This window comes from Agelaius tricolor, unplaced genomic scaffold (assembly GCF_023055355.1).
Source record: "Agelaius tricolor isolate 1412-34295 unplaced genomic scaffold, bAgeTri1.0.p SCAF_41, whole genome shotgun sequence".
NCBI classification, from domain to species: Eukaryota; Metazoa; Chordata; class Aves; order Passeriformes; family Icteridae; genus Agelaius; species Agelaius tricolor.
In genome coordinates, this window is record NW_027269301.1 from 3,080,780 (window position 1) to 3,103,376 (window position 22,597).

The window sequence follows — 22,597 nt, forward strand, 5'->3', positions numbered from 1 at the left end:
CTGTCCCTGTGTCACTATAGGGATATCAAACTGTCCCTGTGTCAGTGCAGGGATATCAAACTGTCCCTGGTCAGTGCAGGGATATCAAACTGTCCCTGTGTCAGTACAGGGATATCAAACTGTCCCTGTGTCACTATAGGGATATCAAACTGTCCCTGTGTCACTATAGGGATATCAAACTGTCCCTGGTCAGTGCAGGGATATCAAACTGTCCCTGTGTCACTATAGGGATATCAAACTGTCCCTGTGTCAGTACAGGGATATCAAACTGTCCCTGTGTCACTATAGGGATATCAAACTGTCCCTGTGTCACTGCAGGGATATCAAACTGTCCCTGTGTCAGTGCAGGGATATCAAACTGTCCCTGTGTCACTATAGGGATATCAAACTGTCCCTGTGTCAGTACAGGGATATCAAACTGTCCCTGTGTCACTATAGGGATATCAAACTGTCCCTGTGTCACTGCAGGGATATCAAACTGTCCCTGTGTCACTATAGGGATATCAAACTGTCCCTGGTCAGTGCAGGGATATCAAACTGTCCCTGTGTCAGTACAGGGATATCAAACTGTCCCTGTGTCACTATAGGGATATCAAACTGTCCCTGTGTCACTGCAGGGATATCAAACTGTCCCTGTGTCAGTACAGGGATATCAAACTGTCCCTGTGTCACTATAGGGATCTCAAACTGCCCCTCTGTCAGTATAGGAATATCAAACTGCCCTCTGTCAGTGCAGGGATATCAAACTGTCCCTGTGTCAGTGCAGGGATATCAAACTGTCCCTGTGTCACTATAGGGATATCAAACTGCCCTCTGTCAGTGCAGGGATATCAAACTGTCCCTGTGTCACTATAGGGATATCAAACTGTCCCTGTGTCACTGCAGGGATATCAAACTGTCCCTTATCACTATAGGGATCTCAAACTGCCCCTCTGTCAGTATAGGAATATCAAACTGCCCCTCTGTCAGTGCTGCATCACTGATGTTTCTCTCACACCTGGATGTCTCCAGGCTGTTTGGAATCCCTGACATGCAAATCTTGTGTCAGAACCGTTTCACCTGCCCCTGGAATGAAGGTGCTGCTGGTGCCAGACTGATTCCTTAGCAGTGGGAAGCAAAGAAAGGATCCTGTTGTGACTGAGAGAGGGATGGAGCCCTCCCAAAACCTGTCAGGAATTACATTTTGCAGTTGAAAGGGAGGGGTGTCTCCCCCAGTCCAGTTTCCAGAGAGGATTTGGGGGTACCTGAGTGAGATAAACTGGGATTTGTCCAAAAAGAATTTGGAGATGGATCACACTTAACTAGCAGCACAGGAAGACAAGAAAACAGCTCATCACTTAATTCAGTGCTGTGACACTGGAATAAAGCCTTGAGATATGGGATCAGGGGGAAGTTTTTCTTCTTTGCCCTTGATTTGGCTGGAAGTGACTGTGGCAGCAGAGAGATCCCAGCTCCAGGGATGCTGTGGGAGTCACTGGATCAAGAGGATTAATAAAAGAGCCTCCTTCCCTTGGGTCTTGTAAGGAAACTAATTACTGCCATGTCCTGCCTGCAGCGTCCCCTTGGCTGGCAGCCAGAGGGCAAGGATTCACAGGGCTGGAGACTGGGGAGGGTTTTCTGAAGGGGTTTGTTCATTTGGTGCTGTAAAGTTGGGTCTGTCTTCCTTTGGTTAAAGCAATCCTGAAATGTTGAGTTTTGGCTGAGGAGTGATGAACACACAACCTCCTCCCTCTCCTGGCCTTTCCCATCTCCTTTATTTACAGGATGCCCCTTAAAACAGGCAGAGACCACACGAGCCCCCCCTCAGTGCAGTTTTCTGCAAGAGCAGGAAACGCCCTCCAAGCCCCTCTGCAGGCAGGCAGGATGTGCCTTGTTTAATTAGAGCTGCCCTTGCTTCCATTGTAGGGTGTAAAGTTCTGCCATTCTCATTTGAACACATTTTTGATCCTTTTGGGGCAGCTCACCCAGCCAGCAGGAGAAAAAAACCTGAATTTTGAAACCTGGAAGGAAATGGGTTTGTAGCCATTTTACTGATCTCCAAAAGGAGGATAAATGCTGAAGTTGGGCTGCAGGTCAGGAGCAATTGAAGTCTGTCCTAGGCATGCTCTAGCAACTAAAACATTTTAGCTTCTGGTGTCTCCTGGGGTCTGTCCTTGCTTGGCCCTGTCACGTGGAGCTGAGGCTGAACTCCAAGCTTTGCTCCTGAAGGAGCCATCAGGACTTTGGGTTTCTCATTTGGTGAAGCAGAATGCCTTCCAGTCAGCAGCAGTGATTTATTGTTGTGTTTCCATCTCCTCAGGTTGCTCCAGCGCTGCCCAGCAGGCGAGAGGCCAAACCTCCCCCTCCGCCCCCCAAAACCAGGAAATCCAGCGTGGTGTCCTCGGAGCAGGGGCTGCCCTGAGCATCCCAGCAGTGCCCAGCCTGCAGTGGCTGCTTCATTCCCAGCCAGCCTGGCATCTCCCCTGCCTTCCACCCTGGCCCTGCAGCTTTCCTGGGAAATCCCACACAGGGAATGTGCTTGGGACGGGGCTCCCTCCCTGAGACACTGATCCAGACCTGTCCCTGCTGCAATTCCCCTCCCTCCTGGGCTTCTCTGTCCTGGGTTGGTCACTGCTGCAATCCCACAGCTCCTTCCAGTGGCACTGGGAATCCTGGCTGATCTCACTGTGGCACCACTGCAGGGCTCAGGGTCTGTGCCCAGCTCTGGTGGTTTGGTACAAGATCTCATTTTGTGCTTTTAATGGGCTGGGAAAACCCCTCCTGTGAATGTTGGAGATGACAAAAGCTGCACTTTGGCCAGGGCTGGACTGGTACCACTGCACTCATACCAGGGCTGGACTGGTACCACCTGTACTGATACCAGGGCTGGACTGGTACCACCTGTACTGGTACCAGAACTTTACTGGTACCAGGACTTTACTGGTACCACTGCACTGATACCAGAACTTTACTGGTACCACCTGTACTGGTACCAGAACTTTACTGGTACCACTGCACTGATACCAGAACTTTACTGGTACCAGGACTTTACTGGTGCCAGTTCCATAAACACCTTGTGGCCTCTTTATTTATCATCAATATTGATGAAGATTTTGCTTTCTCTTCCAGGAAATAATTTTGTTTGTTCATTCTGTCATTTTGCTTCTGATTATCTTGTAGAAGTTGGGAAGAGCCACTAAAACCCTGCTGAGGGTGTTGCTCACAGCAGGAAATACAATTATTGTTGGGCTGGGGGTTCAAGGGCCATTATTGTGCTCCCCTGACTGAAATGGGTTTCTGACCTTACTGAAAAACCAAAGTTTGTTAAACCTAATGAAAAGTTTCCACAGCAAAATCTTTTTCCGGGAAAATCAAACCCAACAAAACCCAACCCAACAAAAACCACCCCCAGGAGGGTTTTGCTCAGACTGAAGTTGTCATTTTCTTTTGTCCTTCCCAATTCTTTTGGCATCAGTGTGACTGCAGGGGCTGGAAGCAGATTGCCCTCATCCCAGAGTGATCCCAGAGTGCCATCAGCTGCAGCCTGGAGCTGCTCTGGAGGTGGCACTGCAGTCACATCCCATCCATCCCCAGCCTGACTGCTGCACGCACTTCCAGCTGGCTGCAGGCTGCTGCTCCTCAGGGGAGCTCTTGGGAACCTCCCTGGACACCCTGGGCAGCTTTTCCCCTCTCTGGGGCACTGTCAGCTCCTCCTTGTGTTCCTGGACACAGACACTGCTTGACTTGAAGACCTCTGGGTTTTCCTGCCCTTCCATTTCCTGTGCACTCTCCCTCCCTGGCTCTGCACCACCCCGGGATCCTCTGAAAGTTCCCTTCAAAGCAGCTTTTTGTCTGAGGGTTCTGCTTCAGGCAGAGCAGCAGGATGTGCTCTGAGCTGGCTGAGGTGCATCCTGACAGCACCTGTGGCCAATTCAGAGCCTTTCCTGCCTCTGCCCTCAGTGCTGGGTGCACTTCAGACAGGTTGGGTTCAACTCTGAGTGAATCAGCAGGAGCAGGGAGGCTGAGCAGGGATCCCAGGAATGGTTTCCCTGATGTGGACAAACAGACTGAGCTGTCAGGTTTGGTGTTTTGGTTCTAAGTGACTTTGGAGTCCTCTTCTCCAGCCTTTTTGTTCTGCTTTAACAACCTTAACATATGCAGGTACCTTTTGCATCCAGGATTTTTTCCTGGAGAAGGAAAACTCCATGCAGAAAACACTCACAGGAGGAGGTCTGACCTTGGGAAGAATTTTTCAGCTGATTTTTAACAGCTATTTGCTCTCAGATTTGGCTCTGGCTGCATTTTTTGCAGTTACAGACCAGGATTTTGAGCAGAGTCTTTGTCACATCAGTGGTGAATTATCCCTCCCTCTCTGCCTTTCCTTGGGCAGTGCAGCTGCCAGGGGTGAGAGCAGCTGCCACCTTCAGCTCTGCCCTGCCTTGGAACTGCTCCTCTCACCTTAAACCTGCCCTGGCTTTGCTGCTCACAAGTTCAGGATTCTCCTGTCCCTCCCTGTGCCTGCCCAGTTTGGGATGGGCACCCCCTGACTGGGAGAGGAGCAGCTCACACCAAAGAGTTCAGAACAAGTTTTCCCTTCCCAGGGCTTTTTGGGCATTTCACTGGCAAATTTGCCAGAAAGGGCTCTAAATTTGGTTCTTTTTTCCCTTCTCAGCATTATTTATGTTCTAGAGTTCTAAGCTTGTCCCACTCCTGCTCCTTTTAGCAATGTCCCCAAAGTGGTGTCCAGTTCTCTTACCTGGCTGATAAAAGTTGGCATCACTGGGCTCAGAGGTGGAGATGGAATTTCTGTTCTGTGCCCGAATGGTTCAGGGCTTTGGGTCAGTTTTGGGGGAAAAATCATCCAAGTGTCAGATTTTTAAAGGCAATTGGGCATTTAAGTGTGTGAGGGCATTCAACTGATTTTAAATGAGTGGAATTAAGTGCCCACTCTTAGGAGAAATCCCTCTGGAATCCTCATTTGTGAAGTGTTTGCTCTTTGCTCAGGTACCTGCCTGACTTGAGTTGGGAGATTTAATTTTCAGAGGCAATTTAAGGTGTCTCTACCTTTGTTTTTAATGAGAATCATCTCTTCAGGTTAATTAGGTGCTTTAGGAAATGCCTCTAATGTGTTTTCAGCTGGAGGGTTTCAAATGGGAAGAGGACATTCCATAATGAAGATCTCTGCACACCACAAATTACAGCAATTTCTGCCCAGTTCATGGTTTTGAATCAAATCTCAAAGTTAAAACATCCACTCTGCAGAGGAGACAAAACCTAATCCCATTTCAGAGCCAAGCTGTTCAAAGCTGCTGTGAAATTTCGAGTCTTTGAGGATTTCAGTTTTTCTCCTTTGGAGAAATGTGCTCAACACTTGTTTTCTGGAGCTTTTAATTAAAATTTGTCGTGCTGTGATAAATTCCTTGAAAATTGTGGCAGGCTCTAATCCACATCAGGGCCAGAGGGGAGCAGGCAGCTTTGCTTGCCATGGATTATTGGGTTAGGGAAGGACAGGGATTCCAGGGGGGGCAGCTCTGTGGCTGCAGTGGCTCCGAGCTCCAGCGTGGATGTGCAGGGCCTTTCTGGGCTCCTGCATCCACAAAGCCCCTGCTCCCAGCCCCTGTTTGCTCCAGACTCACACTGAGTTGGACTTGCAGTGACAATGCCCCAGATTTTCCTCTCCTTATTTATTTTTACCATTGTAAATGGAAATAATAACTTTAAATCTGTAATTTAACTGATTTTTTTATATAGTGAAAATATTCCTGACCTGCTACCTTCTTTTGATGATTTTTATTTTAATTAAAAACTTGACCTTATTTTTACTGTTGCAGACCAAATCCTGTGGTGGACCAGGGTAAGCTTTTCCAAAGAGTACAGCAGGGAGGAAAAATAAACAAATAATGGGATTTTCTGGCAGTTCAAAAGCACGAGGTTCCCCTGATTCTTCTCTCTGAACATTAATTAAATCACTTCTAGGATGCTTTGGGCACTACAGGGTTACTCACAGGAGGTTCACACCTTAACCCATTTTTCAGGTCCATGTGGTGCTGGTTTGTATTTTTAGGCAGAGTTCACCCCAAAGTACATTTGATTCATTTTTCTTACTGTGGTTTTACAAAGGTTTCATCACTGTAAACCCTGGGATGTGTTTGCTGGGAGTTCAGGAGGATTTGGGTGTTGTGGAAGGAGGTTTTGTGTTCTGGGATCCTGGGTTGGTGGTTTCAGTGCAAACCCACTTTTGCAGACTGCAAATAAAATGTTTGGAGGTTTTTTCAGTCCTTTGCAACTGAATCAGTAAAAAATTCAGCTTTAAAGTGGCTCTGGAGAGCGCTTTGGGAAGGGGCTACAGCTCTCTGGGTAAATGCCACGTGATTCACTGAATCTGTAAAGCAAGGTGTACACATTTTTGTGGGGTTTTTAAATGTAATGATTGTTGTAAAGTTTGTAAATACATTTTTCAAATAAATGTAGTTTTTATGACTGAACCAGAAAAAAGAGCAGTAAAAGTCTTCCATGGCCCACTGGGGGAAAGGGGGGTTAATCCCAAAAGGAGTTTGTTCTTTTATCCAGGTTCCCCTTGCTGTGTCACCCAGAGGGGAGTGAGATGAGGCCGTGGTTTTGTCTGGACATGTAAAACAAATTTGTCACATCCAAATTGTCCCTGCAGGACCCAAAGCAGCCCCTTCTATGCTGCCCCCACTCTGGGCTGGATGTGTTCTCTTCTACATAAATCCAATAATCCACACAACAATTTTCCACTGTTTTAATGCAATGTCAGAATATTTATTCACATATTGATCCAAGCAAAGGCCATCTGAGGAGGAATTTATTTTAACACCGTTTTGAAACCTCACTCTGGCTCCATTTCACTTTGGAAATTTTTAAACCTTCCTTCTTCTGCCTTCTCCCTCCACCAGCCTCTCCTGTAACCACACACCAGATTCTGGGTTTAAAGAGCAGAAAGGACTTGAGGATGGAATTTTCAGGTGCTAAAATAGCACAGAGATGAAGCCCTGGGGTGATTTGGAGGGAGATGAACTGGGTGAATATCTGGGGCTTTGTTCCCTGAGGTGCCTCAGGGAGGGGGATTTTGTGCTGCCTCCCACCTTCCCCAGGAAATGATGATAATTGGAGTTTTTCCATGGGGTGGAACATTTCCAGCCACTCCCTCTTTTTCCCTGTTTAATATTCCTGTAGCAACACCAGGAATGTGTTGGGTTGGAAAATCTGGGTGTGGGAAAAGCTCATTTGTTTTCAGTGTTATTAAGCAGCAAGAAATGAGAAGTTCTGAGCAAACCTCAGGATCTGGTGGGGTTTGGTCCTTTCAGCTCTGCCAAGACAGACCAAGTTCCCTCAGTGAGCCAGAAAGGACTCATTTCAAATATCCTGGGAATTATTCTGGTGTGTTTTCCTGCCTAACATCATCTCTTGCAGTAAAAAAAAATACTTGACTATGGTAAATTAGTGCTGCTGGCTCTTCACTGTTCAGTCATGGGCCACGATTCCAATACATGTTCAGTACAAATAGGATTAGAGATGAGCTAAAATCATATTTATTTAGGTAGTTTCTGCATGAAAATCCAGTGGAATTCAGGCTCTGCATTACTGGTCCTGATTTTAGGAGCCTTTTCCAGGCCTGGCTCCTCGGTGAGCCTCGAGAGCTTTGGGGTTTGGCTTCAACTTTGAAGCAGAGCTTGAGCTTTGGGATGGCCCAGGGACACTGCCCAGGAAATGGTGCCCATCTGGCCCCATCAAGGGGCTGCTGGGTTAATGCAAAAGCACAGATTTGCCTGAGAAGGCTCCCTGTGTGTCAGTGAACTCAGCTGTGAGCTTTGTGCAGCAGCTAAATGGAAAAGCATTTCCAGCCTGGGGACCCTGGGAGCAGCAGCTGCCATCTGGCTGTGCCCTGCAGCCCTGGGACAGCCCTGGGACAGGAACAGGGACAGCAGCCCTGGAACGGCCCTGGGGCAGAGACAGGGACAGGGACAGCAGCTGGGACAGGGACAGGGACAGGGACAGCAGCCCTGGAACGGCCCTGGGGCAGAGACAGACCTGGGACAGGGACAGGAACAGGAACAAGGACAGCTCTGGGACAGGGACAGTCCTGGGGCAGCAGCTGGAACAGCCCCGGGACAGGAACAGCCCTGAGACAGGAACAGGGACAGGGACAGGAACAGGAACAGGAACAACTCTGGGGAAGGGATAGTCCTGGGACAGGAACAGGGACAGGGACAGCTCTGGGACAGGGACAGGGACAGCTCTGGGGAAGGGATAGTCCTGGGACAGGAACAGGGACAGGGACAGCTCTGGGACAGGGACAGGGACAGCTCTGGGGCAGGAACAGGAACAGCTCTGGGGCAGGGACAGGGACAGGGACAGGGACAGGGACAGGGACAGGGACAGCTCTGGGACAGGGACAGCTCTGGGACAGCTCTGGGGCAGAGCCGGGGCTGCTGTGGCTCCGCAGGGGCCGGGGGGGCCGGGGCTGGGCTCGGTCTGGGTTGATTGAGGCAGGAAATGTCACTGCCAGGGGAGCTCTGGAATGAGGGATCCCTGTGCTGTGCAGGTGACAGGGAGGGACCTCTGCAGGTAATTTTGGTCCAGTGGGAGGCACCCCTGCCCATGGGACAAGGTGGATTTTAGGTCCCTTCCAACCCAAACCATCCTGGGATTCCATAATAAGAAAGATCAGAGCTGGTATTTCCTCATGGGAGCTAAACTTCACTCCCTCATCCTCCTCCACCCCCTTTTTCCCCTCCCCTCATGTATCTCCTTTAGATTTTCCCATAGTGATGACAGAAAAACCACATTACTCACCATGGCCTCCTTCAGATCCCTGATCCTGGAATTCTGGTACGAGCCTGGGCACTCACTCTGCTGCACCTCCTCTAATTTTTCCATTTCATTTGGAATCTGGATTGGAAAAGTGACACAAGCAAGTGACACAATCTTCTGGAAGGGAGAAGGGAGATTTTTCTGCCAAAAGCAACCCCAGGTACAGATGGAGATGAAACTACAGCACTGCAATTGTGTGGTGGAGTGTTCACTGCACACCTGACATTCACCTTCTCACGAGCCCCAGGATGCTGAAGTGAGGAGGAACAAGACATGAAGTATTGATTGGAAAAGGGGAAAACCACTGCTGGACACAACCTTGCACATGTGCTTTGTCATTTAATTGCTGAGCATCCACCACCTGCAAATTGCCAAAATGTTAAGGGAAGTGGAGGAATTGTCACAAAATAACCCATCAGAAGGTTGCAATTTAGGGAGAGGATGAAATCAGATTTAACCTGGACCTCAGAGCTCCATCCCTCCCTGGGAGCTGGCTGCCCAAATTATTCAGTGAAAGTTCAAAGATATTTTACACACAGTGATTATGAAAATAAATCTATTTTTCTCCACACAATAGTTTTATTTCTGCCAGCTGCAGTGCGCTGTTCTTTGTGCCAGGCTGACAAATGTCACCTCGCCCCTGTTTTTCCAAATCCTCCTTCAACCAAAGTGTTCATCCCCAGATCTGGGGGTGTTTGGGGACCCTTTGTCACCTTTTTGGCTGCCTGTTTTGCAGGCCAGGGTTGTTTCCCAGCCCAGGACCCACCTCCTGGAATGGTCCCAGCAGGGCCTGGGTGCTCCTCTTGCCCCCTGGCTGGAGGCCGTAGGACCAGTGCTGGGCCAGGCCCAGCCCCACGGCCAGCGCACACAGCAGGACAGTGGCCACCATCCTCCCGGGCTTCTCCATCCTGGAGAGACAAAAAACCACCAAAAACACCTAAAGCCTGCTCACAAAGGCCCTGCAGCTCCAGCTGTACCTTGCAGAGGGGTGGAAATGAGGCATTTCTGCCTCACAGAATCATGGAATGTGCTGAGCTGGAAGGGGCTCCCAGCAATCGTGGGATTCCAGCTCCTGGCCCTGCACAGACACCCCAAGAATCCCTCCTGTGCCTGCTCCCGTTCTGATCTGCTCCTCCTGGCCAGGAGCCCCAGCTGGATTTGCAGCCTCTCAAAGGGTGGATTAGCTCACTTGAAAGAGATTGGACATCTGACAATTTTGGCTGAAGATCTAAATTAGGATTTCTGAGTTCCAGGCATGTGTGGACCTCAAAGGTTGCATTCCCTGGTGGTGCTTGGCAGATGTGTTCAGCTGGTTTCTGCTCTGATGTCCCTGCTCCTTAAAACCTGCCCTTTGCAATCTCTTCTAATATTGTTTTTTTAATAGGAGCATCTGTAAGCACTGGATAAATAAAAAGGGAATGTGGGATGTTGTTCCAGCACATTACCTGCTGCCTGAGAGGTTGTGGAGTAAGTCCAGCTCTTCTCCTCTGGAAAATGTCTGTAAATGTGCTCTCACCTCACTTTTTATAGCCAAGAACCCCAGTGCCACCCCGTTCCCAGCAGGAGACTTTTCCACTTCTCCCTCCCAGGCTCAATTTTGGTGTTCCTGTTACAGTGGCTGTCATGCAGCACAAGCAAAGCCCATAATTGGGACACCCCGGTGCAGCAATTAAATCCAGCTCTTTTCTCTAAAAGTCATAAAAGTAACAGCTTTGCTTTTAAGAGGTTGTAAATCCCACATTGGGATCCAGATGATCCTGCTGGGAAATACAGGAGCTTTTTTGTCAGTGAGTTCTGGTTCCTTTAGTGAAAGTTCTTGGCTGAGTCTGAATCTGTTGAGGGTGGGAAATGGGTGAGGAATTGAGCTCGGTCTTTAAGAATCCTGGAATGTTTTGGGTTGGAAAAGGCCTTAAACTCATCTATTTCCACCCCTGCCATGGGCAGGGACACCTTCCCCCATCCCAGGGTGCTCCAAGCCCCATCCAGCCCAGCCTTGGGCACTTCCAGGGATCCAGGGGAATCTGTGATCCAGGCAACACCTCCTGCCCATCTTCATTGATATCAGGCATGAAGGAAACAACCCCTGAGTGCTCAAACAGGAGCACAAGTGCCCAGAGCAGCTTGGAACCCTCCTCCTTAACATTTAACTTCAGGTGCCTGTTGTTCCTTGCTCTGTAAAATGCCAGCTGGGATTAACCTGGATGAGGCCATGACTGTAAATGAACTTTGCTGGCACCATGGAGTCTCTGGTGTGAACAGGATCCCTAAATCCTTTTTAGAAGGGCCTGGAGTGACAAGGACAAGGGGGAATGGGTTTAAACTGACAACAGAGTCAGAAAGAAATACAGAATTGGGGTTTATATTCGGACAAATTCCTTCCCTGTGAGGATGGGGAGGGGCTGGGATGGAATTCCCAGAGCAGCTGTGGCTGCCCCATCCCTGGAAGTGTCCAAGGCCAGGCTGGACAGGGCTTGGAGCAGCCTGGGACAGTGGAAGGTTTTGGGGATGGAGTTGATGGAAATGATCCTTAAGGACTCTTCCAACCCAAACCATTCTGTGATTCCCTATTTTTCAATCTGTTTGTGCACTGCAGATTTATAGACTTGTTTACATGCAGGAGCTCAATTCAGTACTTTGCAGAAATTGTATTTTTCCCCACCTGGCTGCTCCCCTGCCTTGCTGTGCACTGAATGTCTCGTGTTCCCTGTTCTCCAACATCCTCTGCCCCAGCTCCCATGACCTCTTGGAGCTTTAATGGATTAAAGTAACCCAGTAATTCAGTGAGTCAATAATTCAGGGAGGATTTGGTGACTCTTAGCAGAGTCACTCTCCGGCCCCAGGGCTCCTCCCACTCCTGGCAGGGGCAGCCAGCCCTGAGCTCCAGCTCAGCTGCTCAAGCTGTGACAGCAGCTGGGTCCAGAGCAGGAATGGTGGGTTCAGAGCAGGAATGGTGGGTTCAGGACAGGAATGGTGGGTCCAGAGCAGGAATGGTGAGTTCAGAGCAAGAATGGTGGGTCCAGAGCAGGAATGGTGGGTCCAGAGCAGGAATGGTGAGTTCAGAGCAAGAATGGTGGATCCAGAGCAGAACTGTTGGGTTCAGAGCAGGAAGGGTGGATCCAGAGCAGGAATGGTGGGTTCAGGACAGGAATGGTGGGTTCAGAGCAAGAATGGTGGATCCAGAGCAGAACTGTTGGGTTCAGAGCAGGAAGGGTGGATCCAGAGCAGGAATGGTGGATCCAGAACAGAAATGGTGGGTCCAGAGCAGGAATGGTGGGTTCAGAACAGGAATGGTGGATCCACAGCAGGAATGGGGGGTCCACAGCAGGAATGGGAGGTCCACAGCAGGAATGGGGGGTCCACAGCAGGAATGGTGAATCCAGAGCAGGAAGGGTGGGTCCACAGCAGAACTGTTGGGTCCACAGCAGGAATGTTCCTGCTCCTCTGGCAGGCACGTGGAGTCACCCAGGGGTTCTCCTGTGTTTGGAGCCTCCTTCCTGATGGGCCTTGCAAAAGTGAGGGTTATTTAAAGGTAAAAGCAGAGCTGGTTTGGACATTTACAGAGCTTTGCCCAGTAATTGCAGCTCATTAACCACCCCTCACCCTGCCTCTGATCACTCTGCCCTGAACAGCTCCCAACAACTTTTTCTCCACAGGTTTCTGGTGCATCCACAGGAATTGGACTTTTATAATCCTTGGGTCCCTTCCAGCTCAGGATATTCCACGATTCTCTGACTCTTCTGCCTCCAACTATTTTATTAAGCCAAGATGAAGGGTGGGGACAGAAAGGCTGAGAAGTCTTGGAGTGATGAACCAAAACCCATCCCATGCAATTCTCCCAATTAATGGCTCAGAATCCCCACAAGCACAGTCGTTCTTCCAACAGGTATTTTATACTTAAAACTAAAAAATTCTTGTTCTTCTCACACAAACCAGGTAAGTTTGGGGGTTTTTATTAAAATGAAAACAACCAAGCCACTTTTTTCTTTCACACTTTTTATTAATGCAACTTAAATTAGCTGGAACCTGCAAATTCTGCACAGGGCTCTTGACACAGCTCTGTCCTGGCAAAAGAGGTACCTAAAATCCAGCTGTGAATGATGGTGCCACATGCTGTGATTATTCCATAGTGCTTCAGTGAAAGTTCAAAGAGATTTTATACACAGTGATTATGAAAATAGATATATATATATATATATATTTTTCCATACAATAGTTTTACTTCTGCCAGCTACAAAATATGATAAAGAAAAATAATTCATTTGTTTCTCTAGCCCTAGGAATCTTCTCCTACTGCAACAGACACAACATTCCCACTGAAAGCCATGAGGTGTGAGAAAGGACTCCAAAGTCACACTGAAGTATTTCCCTGGAATTACAGGTCATTTCTCCAAGGATATTGTGTTGTCCTAGAGCTTGATCCAGAGGGAGCTGCAGGAAATAATCCCAGCTCTGAACCTCGTGGCTCTGGGATTTTGAGCCTTGAAAGTTCACATCACTCACCTGAGTCAAACCAACTGGAAAAGGAGGGAAAATCCTGCAATTCCCCCCAAACACATCCTTTGCTGACCCTCAACCATCTCTGATCCTCCCACCCTGGGGGCAAAGCAGCATTTTTGTAACAACAACTGAGACAAGACGACAGAAATTGCACTGCAAGGGAGAGACAACCCCCTGGAGAACTGTGGAACTCCAGCTCCCGTGGGACTCCACTGGTTCTTATTCCTCCTTTGTTTTCTACAGTAACAGCTTGATTTCCTTAAATTCAAGGTTAGTTTTAACTTTGGGGTGGTTTAAGCATCTGAGGTAAGTTCTTGATGCACCTTTTTTCTTTTTTTTGGTATAGTTTCTTCATGTGCTTTTTGATTGTGTGTAAAATAAAGGTGGTGTGAGCTGAGAACTCCATGGATCCTACAGGGAAGCAGCTCCTTGTCCACATCAGGGTGCTGAGGCCTCTGCCCTGCACAGGCACAGCAGGTGTGGGAGGGCATGGAGGGCACCTGGCCCCAGGCTTTCACAGAGGCTTTCACAGCCACCTGGAGCAGCCCAAACACAACAGGGAGACCCAGCTGGGAAAAGCCCAGGGAGCTTTCAGGGAGTCTTTGCATAGTACATGGAGGGGAAACAGGGAAAGATTCACCTGCTGAGGTCATGAGGGGAGGGCAGAGCACAAGCTGGGGCCCCTCTGCCTCTCTCTGCTTTGGTGCCAGCTCTGTACTTTCCTCTGCACTGAATTCACCACAAAGGGTGAAAACATTGCAGCAACTCCAGCCTGGAGTGGCCAGGACATGTGAAAGCAGGATTTCTGTCACCAGCTGGGACTGACAGTGCACCTCCACACTCATCTGGAGAGGATTAATTAAAGATATCCAATTTCTGAGCAGGGATGTTCCCATCAGCTTCCACCCCAGCAGAGACCTGAGCACCCCTGGGGACACTGAGCCACCCCTGGCACGGATCCAGACTGGAAATACACCTGTAAACCTCAACTTGGTTGCTACTGTACAGGAGTAACATTTTCTATTCATATTGCAGCTACAGATTTAATAAATAGAATTGCATATATTGTGCTTTATAAATTAAAATGCATTCCAAAGTGAGGCAATGCTAAACAATGAAACCATTGAACCTTTCCCCCCCAGACCAGCCACACTCTGATTCCAGCACCAGCCCACTTCCTCACTCTGCTCACAGAGGTACAACCTCTCTGCTGGTACCTCTGAAAACAAAAATTCCCTCCCCAAAAGTGATCAAAAAGAGTTTACCTAGGCACTACTGCAAATGTAAGGTGGCTAATAACCATGACTGTAACTCAGAAGGGGAGGAGGTGAAGCAAGTCACGATGAATGTCTGGTTCCTTCCTCTCCAGCGCGTTCTGCCCCTATCTGACACTCTGGGACATGTGCAGAGGCGTCAGCATCTCCTCAAAGATGGCTCCTTTCACGTTGGATCCCCTCAAATTTGCTTCTTGTAGGTCACAACCTGACAGGTCACAATTCTGAAGGGGGAAAGGAGAAATAACATTAACTGAATAGACAGAACTCTGTTCCAGAGTTTAACTCCACTTCCCATAACTCCATTAAACTTTGCAGCTGGAGAAAAGCCAGCAACCCCCTAAATAACCATCTTTTTGTACACATATGTAATATGTACAGATATTATATTTATATATTGTTGTCATCTTATTGCAGAAGTTCCACACCTTCTCAGTGATTTCTCATGGGCAGCTCCTCACAGCACTGACTCCTTGTTCACAGCACAGCCAACAAACCCCAGCAGCTCTCCCCAACCAGATAACCCCCTCTTTTCTATCTCATCCTTATCAGACACAGCCAACAAACTCCAGCAGCTCTCCCCAACCACTAAACCCACTCTTTTCTATCTCATCCTTATTAGACACAGCCAACAAACCCCAGCAGCTCTCCTCAACCACTAAACCCATTCTTTTATATCTCATCCTTATTAGACACAGCCAACAAACTCCAGCAGCTCTCCCCAACCAGATAACCCCCTCTTTTCTATCTCATCCTTATCAGACACAGCCAACAAACTCCAGCAGCTCTCCCCAACCACTAAACCCACTCTTTTCTATCTCATCCTTATTAGACACAGCCAACAAACCCCAGCAGCTCTCCTCAACCACTAAACCCATTCTTTTATATCTCATCCTTATTAGACACAGCCAACAAACTCCAGCAGCTCTCCCCAACCAGATAACCCCCTCTTTTCTATCTCATCCTTATCAGACACAGCCAACAAACCCCAGCAGCTCTCCTCAACCACTAAACCCACTCTTTTATATCTCATCCTTATTAGATACAGCCAACAAACCCCAGCAGCTCTCCTCAACCAGATAAACCACTCTTTTCTATCTCATCCTTATCAGACACAGCTGTGGCCTCTTAAGGGCAGGCCTGCTCCTAATCTTTGAAAATTGGTGCAGCTGCCACTCCTCAGGGGTGAGATTACCTTCTGCACCACCTTTAGTTGCTTCCATTCTATCTCCCCACAGTACCTATGCCTAGGAAATGTATTTCTGTTCGTGTCTGGGAAGGGATGCTCCCCACCTCCAGGTCAGTCCCTGCCAGGGTGGCTCCCCGCAGGTTGCAGTTCTTCAGTTTGGCGTTTTTCAGCGTGGCCACTCTCAGGTTGATCCCGGTCATCTGGCTGCCCTCCATGTCCACTCCCTTCAGGTTGGCACCTGAAAAACACCCAGGGGCAGGGCTGAGGGTGCAGCAGCTCCAGGGGAGGCTCCCTAAGGGCTGGGTTCTCGGGATGACCCCAGGTGTTCCAAAGTCTCTTTTTGCCAGCCCTGAGATCCAAGGAGGAGTCAGGATTCCTCCGCTGTGGTTCTCAAGGTTTATTTTGGTTTGTTGTGGTTTTGTTTATTTTCTGTTATCTAGAACATTCTTTTCCTGACCTGCTGAGGTCTGTCTAGCAGGTCAGTCTGGGGCACACTGCCTGCCCCAGAGGCAGTGTTATTGTTTTATACTAAGAACTCCATGTACTTTATTTACAATACTTTTCCAATACCCATCACCTATGTTAGACAGTGAGTTTCTACTCTAAACCAATCTAAAAGTGCCACCATCACCCAGGAGATGGAGGCTAAGAAGAAGAAAGAAGAAGGACAAGGCATGCCCAAATCCCTCCATCTTGGCTTCTGAACCCCCATTCTAAACCCTCAAAATTCTACTTTTCTATCTGTAACAAACTATCATTCTACTGAAACTCTCCTGGCTTGTGACTCCTCATGTAAGGTTGGTAATTTTCTCCATGGGTTAAAATCAAAGGCACAGGGACCATGAGCTCTGTGCCAAGGTCTCTGATCCCCCCAGGGCAGCCAGAGGGATGTCCTGGGATCTGACACTGGCAAACTGGGAGAGGCCAAGGCAGAACTGGGAATTCATGGATTATTTGGCAGAACCAGCCCAGAGTTGTGGGCTCTTCCCAGCGGCTGTACAAACACAGCTGAACTTTTGTCACATAAATGTACAGGCACAGGGCTGATTCCAGGGAATAATTAACAAGTAAAAACTCACCTTCCAAATTAGCTTTAAGGCCTGATGGATCTTCGAAGTTGCAGCCCTTCAGGGATGCTCCCTCTGCATTGGAACACAACATCTTCACCCCCTGCAGGTTTGCACACTGGCAGAGACAGGATGTGAGTCACAAGGGTGTCAAGATAAATACCAGAAATCAGATTTAAATCACAGATTTAAATTCTGCACTGAACCCCCCAAAGCACAACCCCCCCATTACTGTGAGGAAGTGTGGGAGTGCTCTAAGTGGAACAGTCACAGAAAACATTGGCAAACTGCTCTTTTTGTTGCAATTCCTGTTTCTGGAGACAAGTGCAGGGCAGGCCAGCTGCCCAGGCTGCAGCACCCTTACATCCAGCACAGATCCAGAGAGGTCAGCTCTCTCCAGGTTGGCACAGCACAGGTTGGCGTGGGCCAGGTTGCAGCGGCTCAGGTTGGCCATCTTGAAGTTGATGTAGCGAAGATCCAGGCGGGAAAGGTCAGCTCCACTGAAATTCAGGCCCTGCAAAAGCAAGTGAACACCCCCAGAACGGTCACAGAGGGGAAGGGGCAGCTCTGCACACAAAAGAATTAAAAGAAGCACACCTGGGGTGCTGTGTGTATAAATCTATACAGATAAACAATGTATTGACACTTCCAGTACCTTAAAGGGGCTGAGGAAAAGATGGGAGAGACTTTTATATGGACAGAGAATGCCAGGACAAGGGGCAAGGGATTTGGAGATCAGGTTTAGATGGGATATTGGGAAGAAATTCCTCCCTGTGAGGGTGGGGAGGGGCTGGGATGGAATTCCCAGAGCAGCTGAGGCTGCCCCATCCCTGGAAGCACCCAAGGCCAGGCTGGAGCAGCCTGGGACAGTGGGAGGTGTCCCTGCCCATGGCAGATTGGAACAAGATCACCCTTAAGGTCCCTTCCACCCCAAACTGTTCCATGGTGCTATATAAACACTCACAAGATCATTTACTCTGTTACATAACACCATGACATTAAATGCAAAGCTCTCAGGGTTTGGGTATTCCCTTAAAACAGGCTGTGGTTTTAAACTGTAAGAGGGCAGGGCTGGAGCAGGTGTCAGGAAACAGTTCCTGGAGTTTTGCTGAAAGACAAATGTGGGAACTCAGCACATCGTTCCCGATGTCCAGAGTTGCCAGGAGAACCCTTGGGGGTCTCGGAAATCCTGGAATGTTGCCAAGAGTGTTTGGTGGCTTGATTTTGATCCATCCACAGAAGTGACAGCAGTTTGAGGACATGAGAATCACTTTAGAGTGAAGGGTGTAAAAAAGACACATTTATAAGGTGAAATATAAACTTTGAAGTTTTTGGTACAGGGGGGTTATGGAGACAAGATGGAGGGATCAGGGCGTGTCTCGTCCTTCTTTCTTCTTCTTGTCCTCCATCTCCTGTGGTGATGTTGGCACTTGGGGATTGGTTCATGGTGAAGGTGCACTTGCCAACATGGGTGAAAAGTATTGGAAAATAAAGGTAAATATCATGTAGGTAGATTTTAGTATAAAAAGACATGACCGCCCCGTGGATGGTCAGAGTGCCCTTGGCTGCCTTGCAGATCAGACCTCTGTTGGGCAGACAGAAAATTTTGTAGATAAAAAACAATAAACAATCTGAAGATCGAAAAGCTGAAGAGTCCAGACTCGTCCTTTGAAAGGCGTGCCACCCAAGAACCGCCCTACCTGTGTCGGGGCAGAGACAGACAGACAGCCGGAGCCGACAGACAAAGGCTGAGCTCCCTCACCTGGCAGCGCAGCTCGGACTTGGTGGGCGTGGCCAGCAGGAAGCGGACGAATTCCTTCCGAGAGATGGGAGAGTGATCCTCGGCCGGCTGCGAGTTCTGCGACAGGGAACAGGGGGAACAGGGGGAACGGGGAGAGCTCTGAGTCACAGCTGCCAGCTCCGAGTTCCACATCCCCTGCGAGAGCAGCACCTGCACCCGGCTCACACACAGCAAGGTACCTTAATAGCAACTTCCAGGTGTTCAATGAGGGAGTCGATCCCAAAAAACCTGGCTTCTTCCAGAACCCCTGCAAACAAAGCAGAGCTGGTTATTCCAGGGAACTGCTGACCCAGAGAGCAGCATCCTCCTCTCCCCTTACTGGAGAACACACACACATTCTACTGGATGTAACTGGGCAGAGAGAAAGAGTTTGCTTGCAGCTAAAAGGAAAAACAACTCAGACACAACATTTCCAACAGCAGCATTAGGTTAAAGAGATCAACTCCAGAACTCCAGATATTAATCCAGTATGGATTGTTAATGCTCCAAGGAGAAATAATCAGCCTATCCTCATTAAAGCAAGCACATGGAGCTGCACTCTGAGAATAAATCCACCAAAGGAAAACTCCCAACCACAGGGATGAGCACACAAAGCTCCCCCTGGCTTCACCACGGGCAAAGCTTTAATTCCAAGGAGGAATAATTAATTCAGGAGATGTCAGACAGGTAATACCTACCTAGCAAATTAATGCCATCATTTACACACAAAGCTTTAATTCCAAGGAGGAATAATTAATTCAGGAGATGTCAGACAGGTAATACCTACCTAGCAAATTAATGCCATCATTTACAATGAGCTGTCCGTGACGCAAATAGTTCAAAATGGGCTCAAAATACTCAGGACTGCGGTCAATGAGGAAAGCTCCTCTAGGATCTTGCTTATTCCCCCAAGCATCTGTTTCCACAACATATATATATATAAAATTACTTTTGATGTAGTAATAGAAGAGCATTTGCTTCAGTTTTCAGAGTTTTTTATTACCAAAGGGACTGGAATAGCAAACATTCCACTTGGAAGGGTGGTTCAGAGAGAGAAGGAAGGAAAAGAGGAGTGGGGGGAAAATCAGCTTAAAATGAACTTGTTCCTGCTCTGAATAACTGAATTTGTACACACAGAAAAGAATCCTGGCTAGGACAAAAGCAGCACTGAAATTTCAGTCTGAGTGTCTCCCCAAGGGTGCCTCGTGCACTTTGCTCTGTGGTTCTGCTGACAAAACTGAGGAAGATGCAACAAGATGGAAACCTCAAATCAAATAAACAAACAAAGGACCCAAACTACTGACAATGGATGTGAGCTGTGTTTGCAGCTTGTGAGACAGATGATCAACATTAGGTGGTGAGATGATAGAGAGAAATAAAGCTTTAAAAAATAATTCCCTGTTCTGCTCTGGAACTTTAACATACTCTGGATATTTTATTTTATGAACAAGAGCCTCAGCTTGACAGTGACTTTTGCCTACTTTGCTCATTTATTACTTAGAAATAACAAAGTTCATCTCAACATACTCACCTTTGTCTTTGAACATGTGTGCCAACATGCTGTCAGGTTCTTTGTTAACCAAAGTGCTCCTAGGAAACAAAAGCAGCCCAACTTTACTTTTCTTTCATCTGTAAATGTTTAAGAATTCATTTCTTGCAAAACTGTGGTGGCAAATACAAAATACAGAGAAAGCTGCAGGAGTCAAAGACCTCCTGCTTCACAGTAAGTTACTTTTTAAGGTAAATTTTTTAATACATTTTTAAGGTATTTTGCTCTATTGAAAGGAAGTTTTGGAAGACCATTTTTACCGGGTGGTGGTGAAATATCTGCCTCCCACATTGAGAGTCAGCCAGTCTGTGTGGGACCCTGTCAGCTCCTCCTGAGCTCTCCCATCAGTCTGAGGATCTGCAGAGAATCAAGGAAGTAATTACTGGCAAAATTGTTAATATTCTTTAATTACAAAGAGGTATCTTCTGAAAACACCACAAAATAAAATCTTAAGTTTATATGAGAGTAAAAGAAACTCTATTAAATAAAAGGTTAAAGATAAGAATTAGAGACTCACCAATGAAGGGCTCCCCTTCACAGACAAACAAAACATCATCATCCCTGAGACAGAGGGAAGAGAAAAAGAAGGTTAATCATAATTTACTGTTCATCTAATTGACAGTGGAACCTCTCCTGATTCTTTCAGGTTAATTATGACCAGTGGCCATTAGCTGGAACTTCTGATTTTTATCTGTATTTTGCAGGTTCTACTGGATTGGAATGACTGACTTCACCAGAGATTTTACCTGCAGCAGCCAGGTAGGGACCACTTGTGTAATCAATAAATTCTTACAAAATAGCTGCTTTTCCCCCCACTCTGGGGCTACTCTGTGAAGCCAAAGTACTGCCAGAATCTGTCTCCTTTATAGAAAACCCCCATTGCAGGGCTGACTGGAATAGGGGGGATTTCATGGCACAAACATTGCCCTGGAATCAACACAGGAGGAGGTGAGAAGGCCTCAGACACAGCTCGGATCAAGTTCTGAATCAATAAAAGGTTTGAAGTTAAAAAGACACAAAAGGACCTTTGGGCATCCTGGTTGGAAACGATCACATCTGGCTTTGGGGAAAGCACTGGGTATGGATTAAGGAGGATTAACAGGTTAGTCCCTTAATCCACAGCCCTGATTTGCCTTTTCCTGGCTGATCCTCACCTAATCAAAGCAATATCATCAATGAGCCCCCCTTTCCCGTTGTAAACGCTGGTGGCTTTGATCCCAAGCTTGTTGCTGGCCACAGAGAGCAAATCTGAGAGAGTCCCATACACAGCCACGACCTGGGGAGGAGAGAAGAGGAGGCTGAGAATAAAAACAAACCCAGCAAACTGTGCTCCAAAAGTTCTGCCACTTCAGATTTATCAGGGCTCTCAGGAGGAGCAAAATCCATTTGGATCTCGACCAGGAAAGAAGGGAAAGGAAAACCAGGGTGACGTGCACAGCTCCCACCAAACCTCACTGCAACAGCAGGGAGGGAATAAACGTTGGTGCTCTAGGAATATAATTCAGTAGTTTATTTCTCTAAAGAAATATTGCTACTTGTTCTGTTCCAAGCCTCTCCCAAATGTACTTCCCTCCTTAAAACCAAGGATTAGAGGACAGAGGCATGAGCCGTCTGCACTCAGGATGTGCATGGAAAATCAGGACCACAGACACAATTTAGCAGAACTGCAAGGCTGAAATGAGTCACATGAACCCCTGCACTCCAGGCCCGGCTGGAGATAGCGGGACCATGGGCAGAATTAATGGAATTAATAATTAATACACATTAAAGCACAGTCACGTCAACATCTACACTGAGAATGTGGATGGAAACATCAAGATCATGGTTTCTCTGTGGAACTGCATTCCAGGGCCTTTTCTTCTGCTGGACAAGCACTGTTGGGCCTAAAAATCACTATTTTCAGTCCTGAGGCGATTTTAGCGAGGTTTTAAACAATTAAATGCGATTATTCCCAGGGTACCCGCACGCAGGGTCCGTGTCTCCCCAGAGCCCTCATCCCACAGCGGTGCCTGACACGAGGGGCCGGACGCGACTCCCTCAGGGCACCGAGCGCCTCCCCCGCGACAGATCCCGCCTGTCGCGATTCCCTCCACAGGCACTGAGGGGGACCCCGCGCCCCGTTCCCGCCGGCTCGGCGCGGGCCCGGCCCGGTGCCCCGGGAGCTGCGGGAGGGCGGCCAGGGCCCCGCGGGAGCGGCCCCAGTCCGGCCTGGCCCGGCCTCACCTTCCCGTTGCGGGCGCTGCCGTTGACGAACAGCGTCACCCGCCTCATGCTGCGCCCGCCGCCGCGCCGACACCCGGAAGGGGCGGGCGCTGACGGGCAGGCCCCACGACCAATCAGCGCCGCGCTGCGCCGCGTATCTGCCCAATGGGCAGTGAGGAGGCGGGCCAAAGCCGGGACGGCAGCCAATCGCGAACAGAAGACGCG

At 48.4% G+C, this 22,597-nt stretch overlaps 3 protein-coding genes across 4 annotated transcripts in view; 1 reads left to right on the plus strand and 2 right to left on the minus strand.

Moving 5' to 3' along the window:
• DOCK5 (dedicator of cytokinesis 5) overlaps positions 1–6,465 on the plus strand; it is an 87,206-nt gene extending 80,741 nt beyond the window's left edge. Inside the window, exon 52 of the mRNA XM_071454801.1 lies at positions 2,300–6,465. Coding sequence (XP_071310902.1) covers positions 2,300–2,401 — 102 coding nt within the window. The 3' untranslated portion in view covers positions 2,402–6,465. The remainder of the gene's footprint in view (positions 1–2,299) is intronic.
• A 275-nt stretch (positions 6,466–6,740) lies between these two features.
• On the minus strand, positions 6,741–10,297 carry GNRH1 (gonadotropin releasing hormone 1). Its single transcript, XM_071454796.1, has 4 exons — positions 10,260–10,297; positions 9,581–9,722; positions 8,797–8,892; positions 6,741–6,902 (listed from the first exon to the last, which is right to left on the minus strand). The coding sequence occupies exons 2-4, from the start codon at positions 9,719–9,721 to the stop codon at positions 6,861–6,863; spliced, it is 279 nt and encodes a 92-aa protein (XP_071310897.1). The 5' UTR covers position 9,722; positions 10,260–10,297; the 3' UTR covers positions 6,741–6,860.
• A 2,486-nt stretch (positions 10,298–12,783) lies between these two features.
• On the minus strand, positions 12,784–22,499 carry KCTD9 (potassium channel tetramerization domain containing 9). 2 transcript variants are annotated; one of them, XM_071454743.1, is made up of 12 exons: positions 22,394–22,499; positions 21,325–21,446; positions 20,688–20,731; positions 20,431–20,527; positions 20,153–20,211; positions 19,409–19,537; positions 18,822–18,889; positions 18,604–18,699; positions 17,206–17,355; positions 16,854–16,959; positions 15,879–16,012; positions 12,784–14,809 (listed from the first exon to the last, which is right to left on the minus strand). In XM_071454743.1, exons 1-12 carry the CDS (start codon positions 22,439–22,441, stop codon positions 14,693–14,695), a joined length of 1,170 nt encoding a protein of 389 aa, XP_071310844.1. In that variant the 5' UTR covers positions 22,442–22,499; the 3' UTR covers positions 12,784–14,692. The 2 variants fall into 2 exon arrangements, with proteins under 2 accessions (XP_071310844.1, XP_071310845.1); XM_071454744.1 differs by lacking the exon at positions 19,409–19,537.
• Positions 22,500–22,597: the final 98 nt, after the last annotated feature.

Coding starts and splice junctions, on each gene's coding strand:
- GNRH1 (XM_071454796.1), bottom strand. CDS start 9,721: ATGGAGAAGCCCGGGAGGATGGTGGCCACTGTCCTGCTGTGTGCGCTG. Junction 8,893..9,580: donor TGCTGGGACCATTCCAGGAG/GTGGGTCCTGGG, acceptor TTTCCAATCCAG/ATTCCAAATGAAATGGAAAA. Junction 6,903..8,796: donor GGGATCTGAAGGAGGCCATG/GTGAGTAATGTG, acceptor GTGTGGTTACAG/GAGAGGCTGGTGGAGGGAGA.
- KCTD9 (XM_071454743.1), bottom strand. CDS start 22,441: ATGAGGCGGGTGACGCTGTTCGTCAACGGCAGCGCCCGCAACGGGAAG. Junction 19,538..20,152: donor ACACATGTTCAAAGACAAAG/GTGAGTATGTTG, acceptor TTGTGGAAACAG/ATGCTTGGGGGAATAAGCAA. Junction 14,810..15,878: donor TGGCAGGGACTGACCTGGAG/GTGGGGAGCATC, acceptor TTCCCCCTTCAG/AATTGTGACCTGTCAGGTTG.